Source organism: Gymnodraco acuticeps, unplaced genomic scaffold, assembly GCF_902827175.1.
Source record: "Gymnodraco acuticeps unplaced genomic scaffold, fGymAcu1.1, whole genome shotgun sequence".
NCBI lineage: Eukaryota > Metazoa > Chordata > Actinopteri > Perciformes > Bathydraconidae > Gymnodraco > Gymnodraco acuticeps.
In genome coordinates this window covers 96106-103748 of record NW_022990412.1, presented here as the reverse complement: position 1 = coordinate 103748, position 7643 = coordinate 96106, and the positions used below count along the sequence as shown (strand labels likewise).

Sequence of the window (7643 nt, the reverse complement as noted above, 5' to 3'; positions counted from 1 at the left end):
AGAAAAGTTGTGATTGTGCTGTACAATCGCACAGTAAAATCCATCCATGTCCAGCAAACAAGATGCATCGTCCATCAAGGGTAGCTGCAATGCTTCATACAGTTGAGCACACACACCGTCACGCTTAGTCCCAGAACAAACACCATAACTCTCAGTACCTGTGGACATACTCCAGAGTGAGTCAAACATCTCAAACTGACTGTCAACGCCTTTGCCCAGTTGTTCAATATTTAGCTTCCTTCCTTCCTCCTGAATGGAGTCCAGCACAGAAGCCTTCCATGTGCACACACAGGAAAGCTTGTGCCTTATCAAAGCTGCAACAGTACACAACTTCACACTCTGATCTCCCTTTCTAGCCAACCTCAAATGCTTGCTACCAACTATCTTTGGCTGGACAGTAGTGGAAGTAGCAGAAGTAGCGCATGTGCATTCAACAGATTCATGCAGCCTACCTTTGGCATCAGGGAGAACTGCCTTCGGAGGGAACCGCCTCATTTTGAAGGACCTCTTCCGTGGCATCTTAACCTTTATATAAAACCAAAAGAAAAATAAAGTTACACATAATGCACAGTTGTCATAGAAAATATTTATAATCCATTATGATATAAACAATTTAGCTTTACCTTGTATATAAAACACTGGTTAGTAACTAATATGGCATTAAATGCGTTTAAAATAATTCAGTAAATGATGAAGGTGATGTCAAATAATACAAAACAATACTGAAGCTTTACAATATTAAAGAGCAATTTATATTTGAAAGTATGATAGATACTAAAACCACCAAGAATATCTAAGTCAGTTTAAGAACCCATTCAACATCATTGCAATATCAGAGACCTTGATCAGTGCTGAGAAAGGTGTGGACTTGAGATGGATGGCTATGAACTGAATTATACAAACAGAATGAATAACAGTGGAGGGGGTGTGGCAATATATGTGGAGAAAAGAATGAACTAGAATGTGGTGGAGAGCATGAGAACAGCTGTTGAGGTTTTGTTTGAATGTGTTACAGTAGACATGTTTAATGTGTTATAAATAAGAAATGAAAAAAATGAACAGTTGAGTACCCTGAATTTTAAGTATAATTGTACAGAAAAAACAATGGAAATATAAAAAATAAACAAAATTATACATTTAAATACATGTTTTCAAAGTAATAAATACCATAAAGAAGATCAATAAATATGTTGGGGTGCACTTCCACAACCTATTAAACAGATATAAATATGCTCAAATGAAATGACATTATTGGCAAAGTATGAAGCCACATACTGTTTAACTTCCCAACGGCCTGAGCCCAGACAGCCCCGGCTCACACACACACACACACACACATAGCATATTAGCATGTGCGCACAGAACACACGTGTTTCAATACATAAACGAAACTTGAATAAACGTGTGTATATTGTGTTTTGAACGGTGCAAACAACCATATTCAAACATATAGACCAAATTATGTCGACATTAGTTAATGTAACACTGTATAACGCCGTGTCTATATTGACGATAGTGTTAGCTACGAGTGTGCTCCGTTAGCATACTAGGGACTCAAAGTAATAAATACCATAAAGAAGATCAATAAATATGTCGGGGTGCACTTCCACAACCTATTAAACAGATATAAATATGCTCAAATGAAATGACATTATTGGCAAAGTGTGAAGCTGAAGCCACATATTGTTGACAGCCCCTGCTCACACACGCACAAAATGTCTTGATATCGATGGCTTGTGTAAATAAAATAAAATGGCATAATACAGCTTGGAAGCAAAGACATTTTAGCCAAAATAAAATCAAGAACAACTTAAAGCAGGACTGGCCTCAGAATTAAAAGGCTATGTTCACTGCATATGCTCACCCTTCTTCACAGTATGATGGCAGATAAAAAAAGAGGATATTAGGCATAGGCTTGAGCTATGTCTATAGCATGGGTGGCAGGCAACCTATTCCACATCAGTACAAAATGTGCGATTATACCTCATCAGGAGCAGTCTTTCAAAACGTTTATCTGAGAGTCTGTTTCTTCTGGGGGAAAGCACAATACCTCCCAGGCTGAACAGCCTCTCCACCGGTGCACTGGATGGTGTGGCAGTGTTGTATTTCATACACACAGCTTTCACTCGGGGGAAACGGTTGAGGACTTCTAACTCTGAGCCTGATCTCATGTACTCAAATACCTCCGAGTCTGCGCTAATGGACATTGCGTCTTCCTCTTCCTCATCAAAAGAAAAAAAGTCATTCTCATTGGCGCTGCTGTGTGCGGCGGCTTCTCGGTTTTTATTGTTAGCCGGCTCTTCATCACGGGGTAGAGTGCGACACTCCGCGATGAGCAGCGCACGCGCCGCTTCTCTCCGCTCCGCTCCCACAATCCATCGAACTTTAAATTTCGGCAACGTCAAGGCAGCCAATAAAGCTTCACTGCTCTCCAACACTGGTGCGAATCGCGTCCTGATAGCTTAGGACAAAATTATATAGAACAAATAAGCCTAGTTTTCAGACACACGACTCACTAGAGCTCCATCAGGGGAGGCATAATGCATTTATCTTAAGAATATTTATTAAGAAATGTCCGTTAATGGATAGGCATATACATTTATATCATAGACATCGTGGCTATATATGATGTATATGCCTAGGCTACTAACTTTAAGAATCGGCTTACCTGTACAATTACACCCGGTAGGTTTGCTGTCATCCTCGACAGTCCATTTTGGAGTGCCAGTGTCCTGGACATCAGGGTCTCCAGGGTTGGTAGAAGAGTCCCATAGTAGCAGTTGTCTTCCCCTTGCAATATATCCAGTGCTACCGTCCGGGGTTTCAAAACACTGCAGTATTCCTTTAGGAATAGATGTTCGCGCTCTGTCGGGGCTCTGATGTCCAGTCTAGTACAAAGCGTATTCAAATCTTGGGCCGGGATGTCACTGATGCGGGACAGGGCATCGTGGAAGGAATTCCACCTTGTTGATGTAGGCACAATCATTTTTTTTCCACAGATTTCATCGACAATCTCAGAGGCCAAGGTAGAGCGGCTCGCCTTTGTCCAAAGAGCAGCGCACTTTGCCGTTGCACTCCTGTACACACATTTTGAGTCACTGTTGGAGGACAGCCATTTGTCGATGTCATTGCACGAGATCAAATTGAGTGTATGCGAAGCACACCTGAAATGCGGGGGAAGAGAAAACTGTCCTTCTGTGGCCCCAAGCAACTCTTCCACATCTGTGAAAACGACACCTTGCTCGTCATTATCCTCCTCCTCGTTAGGCTCAGGCGGTGCATACATCTTGAAAGCTTTAACAAAATTAGACCCGTTGTCTGTAACGGTGGCGGTGATCCTATGTGAAAGGCCAAATGCTGAGTGAATCTGTTCCATTTCAAAGCCTATAACATCATATGTATGCCTGCCCTTTATTCTTTTGCATGCGATGGCAGCTTTCTCACGTTTAAAGTTGCATGGATTGATCCAGTGCACAGTGATTCCCAAAAAGCTTCTGTTATGACTACTCCATATATCCGCAGTGGTTGACAGATACGGCAAACTCTCGAACGTTTTCTTTAATTCACTCTCCATTTTCAGATAGCATTCATCCAGATAGCCAGTGAACGTTTTACGATCTGACCATGGGCGCCTGTCTCCTGTTATCGGTATCTTGCTAAGTATCTTTCTGAAAGTGGGAGATTCAACAGTATTGATGGGCAACATTTCTTCGACGATGAACGAAGCTACAAGTTTGTCCAACTCTTGTTTAGATAGGAGAAACTGAAGTTTTAGCTGCTTTGGGCTTGGACTCGAAATATCTTCATTTCTCCGGGGATCTTGAGCTACTAGCTTCATGCTAGCATGTTTTCCTCTCAAATGCTTGATGAGGTTGGCAGTTGAATTAACGGCAGTGGACAAAAGTTTCTGGCCAGGGCACAACGTGCACCTTACACTCACATTTTTCCCCTTATTGTCAACAAGTTCGAAGTAATGGGAATACCTCCATCCCTCGAATGTTAGCGTTGGCTGCGCCTGCTTCTCACTTGCCGTTGCCATCACTGCTCTTCAGTCTTCATGCCACCACCAGCACGTCACGTAGCACGTACAGTGTGGAATGAGAGCTCGTGCCTAATGCGTAAGCACGCAGCTGAGTAGGCAGTGTCACTGTCACTCGTAAAAGTAACGTTGCGGAGAATTGAAGAAGAAACTACGTTACGTTACCAAATGTTTCATAGTAACGCGTTACACTACGTTTTACCCGAAAAAAGTAGTTACGTTACTGTAACGCGTTACACCCAACTCTGCTGGCAACTGAATATGTGTCGCCGTTTGATGTCTATGTCTGGACCGCTGCGTAAAAAGGAGGGTTTCTGCCCCGTTACTTCTCTTCTTACTTCTATAAGAATAAAACACAGAGGACGGAGATCTTTTTTTATCCCCCTCTTCTGACAGTCCAGCAGCTGATCTCAGAGCACGCTCCCCTCTCCTGCAGGGGGGCGTGGTCAGCTGCAGCTCACAGAATTAGCCCCCTGCAAAAACAGCGCTGGAAAGAGCAAATGGAGCGAAATGAGGCATGGCTAAAATGCAGGATATTTTTGGGATTTAGAAAAAAAAAATCTATTTATATACTTTATATAGGTCGATACAGTAGCCCCTTCTTTTAAAATAGTTTGTATAGGTGTTGCTATCTGTTTTGTGTAGCGTGGTTCTATAAGCAAGTCAATGCATTGGGTGGTATCAGAGAGTTGCACGGTTCTGTAAATGCAATGAAAACAATTGGCCACAGCAAATCATTTATATTATTATATGTAATTTTTACTTTTGTAAAAGGATGTATTGAATCATTTAAGTGATATATGTGTACACATATAAATCATTAGTCAAAACAGGGCTACATTTGATTGAATTAAAAGGTATAATAAGTGGTAAACTGAAGAGCCGTTTGGGAGCCGAAAGAGCCGGCTCTTCTTGGTGAGCCGAGCCAAATGATCCGGCTCACCAAGAAGAGCCGGAATTCCCATCACTAGAATGAGTGACGTCATACGCGTCACCCGTCTTGTCGCCTGCACGTTGGCTGCGTGAGAGAGGGAGAGAGAGGTAAGTCGCAGGCCCATTGACTATCGTTCCATGTGTGTTACATGGTGTGTTATAGATCTGATCTCATCCACCATCTTTGTTTGTGACGTAAAGGGTGACAGAGTCACGTTTCTGAATCGAACACTCTGGATGCAGTCAGCCACTCGTAGTCTGATTCAGATATACTCTATATATGGCGCTGATTCAGAGGGTTCCCTGTCATTAATTTCCTATCTCTATGTTATTGTTATTTCTAATGATTCTTATTATGATGTACAGTGGCGGCCGGCCCCCCTCTTCCCACATGTTTGATTGTCATTCAAAGTAAAAAATAAATTAAAACATATTATATTAAAGAAATTTTTTTTTTTTTGTAATGAACAATGTAAATATTATATAGTTGGTATCAGTAAAATGTAGAATTTCAAATAAAATGTAGTTTAAAATTGTGTTACGATGTCTAAAGTTACTAATAAGGACCATAGGTGTGTGTTGTACAGTGTGTGTAGGTGTGTGTAACAAATTCATGTCTAAAAGTCTTCCAAATGGACCCAGTTAATACATTAGAAAGCACAATATGATACTAGTATAGAAACACATTTTTATTAACATTTATAAAATTCAAAGTATGAACAAAACAAAAATATGAATTAACAGTAACACAGTGTCTGTGTGTGTCTGTCTGTCTGTCTGTCTGTCTGTCTGTCTGTCTGTCTGTCTGTCTGTCTGTCTGTCTGTCTGTCTGTCTGTCTGTGAGAAAGATATTTATTTGGAATTTTTGTAAACATTGTATGAATGCTTACAGAAATGCCAAAGAAATGTCTTTAAATATTTAAATAGTATTTGTTTTCCCTCCACATTTAGGTGGAGTCCATCCCGATTAAAATAATGGGTAAGTATTTGTCTGTTTTTGAGAAACAGTGTCCCGGTACGGAGGTAAATGCAGTCCTTTTTGTGCTGACACAACTGCTTGAAGCCGCGGTAAAAAAGCCGAGGCAGGATTCAGTAGGTTATCTGACATATAAATGGTCAAAAAGGTATATTCTCCGTTATCTTACGAGGTCCTCGTTTCAGCTAGCAACTATTTGCTTCTCAATTTAGCATCATATTGGATAGGGGCTGAACGTGTCCTGCATTGGAATTTTTCCGATCATTCCCCTAGGAGGAGTTCTCAAGAACGTGCGTAAAATGGCTGAAAAACGCACATTTTTCTAAATGGCCGACTTCCTGGGGGGCGGGGCTAATGGAAGGCAATTTGAAATATGTGTGCAATCATAATAGCAATATGTATACAGCGTTTCGTGAATATTGGAAAAAGTATACGCGAGTAGTTTGGAGTAATTTGGAGTAATTTGTGACATGTGAATCGTCAAAAATGGTGTATTCGCTGTTAGCCTACGACCTCCACGAGTAATTTTTCAAAAATGTGCTCCTGAATTAAGTATCCTATTGGATAGGGGCTAAATCTGTCCTGCATTGGAATTGTTCTGATCATTCCCCTAGGAGGAGTTTGCAAGAACGTGTGTAAAATGGCTGAAAAACGCACATTTTTCAAAATGGCCGACTTTATGGGGGGCGGGGCTAATGGAAGGCAATTTGAAATATATGTGCAATCATAATAGCAATATGTATACAGCGTTTCGTGAATATCGGAACAACTATATCCGAGTAGTTTGGAGTAATTTGCAACATGTAAATCGTCAAAAATGGTATATTCGCTATTAGCCTACGACCTCCACGAGTAATTTTTCAAAAATGTGCTCCTGAATTAAGTATCCTATTGGATAGGGGCTAAACCTGTCCTGCATTGGAATTTTTCTGATCATTCCCCTAGGAGGAGTTTGCAAGAACGTGCGTAAAATGGCTGAAAAACGCACATTTTTCAAAATGGCCGACTTTATGGGGGGCGGGGCTAATGGAAGGCAATTTTGAAATATGTGTGCAATCATAATAGCAATATGTATACAGCGTTTCGTGAATATCGGAAAAACTATATGCGACCAGTTTGGAGCAATTTGCGCCATGTGAATAGTCAAAAATTGTGTATTCGCTGTTAGCCTACGACCTCCACGAGTAATTTTTCAAAAATGTGCTCCTGAATTAAGTATCCTATTGGATAGGGGCTAAACGTGTCCTGCATTGGAATTTTTCTGATCATTCCCCTAGGAGGAGTTTGCAAGAACGTGCGTAAAATGGCTGAAAAACGCACATTTTTCAAAATGGCCCACTTTCTGGGGGGCGGGGCTAATGGAAGGCAATGTGAAATATGTGTGCAATCATAATAGCAATATGTATACAGCGTTTCGTGAATATCGGAATAACTATATCCGAGAAGTTTGGAGTAATTTGCGACATGTAAATCGTCAAAAATGGTGTATTCGCTGTTAGCTTACGACCTCCACGAGTAATTTTTCAAAAATGTGCTTCTCAATTAAGTTTCATATTGGATAGGGGCTGAACGTGTCCTGGATTGGAATTTTTCCGATCATTCCCCTAGGAGAAGTGTGCAAGAATGTGCTTAAAATGGCTGAAAAACGCACATATTTCAAAATGGCCGACTTGTTGGGGGGCGGGGGCTAATGGA

At 41.0% G+C, this 7643-nt stretch overlaps 1 protein-coding gene across 1 annotated transcript; it reads right to left on the bottom strand.

Annotated features, from left to right (window-relative positions):
• Positions 1 to 1885: 1885 nt before the first annotated feature.
• Positions 1886 to 3286, bottom strand: LOC117551854. The gene is made up of 3 exons (XM_034224918.1): positions 3165 to 3286; positions 2669 to 2808; positions 1886 to 2461 (listed from the first exon to the last, which is right to left on the bottom strand). The coding sequence occupies exons 1-3, from the start codon at positions 3284 to 3286 to the stop codon at positions 1950 to 1952; spliced, it is 774 nt and encodes a 257-aa protein (XP_034080809.1). The 3' UTR covers positions 1886 to 1949.
• Positions 3287 to 7643: the final 4357 nt, after the last annotated feature.

Coding starts and splice junctions, on each gene's coding strand:
- LOC117551854 (XM_034224918.1), bottom strand. CDS start 3,286: ATGTATGCACCGCCTGAGCCTAACGAGGAGGAGGATAATGACGAGCAA. Junction 2,809..3,164: donor TCTCTTCCCCCGCATTTCAG/GTGTGCTTCGCA, acceptor CCCGGACGGTAG/CACTGGATATATTGCAAGGG. Junction 2,462..2,668: donor TACCGGGTGTAATTGTACAG/GTAAGCCGATTC, acceptor TTTTGTCCTAAG/CTATCAGGACGCGATTCGCA.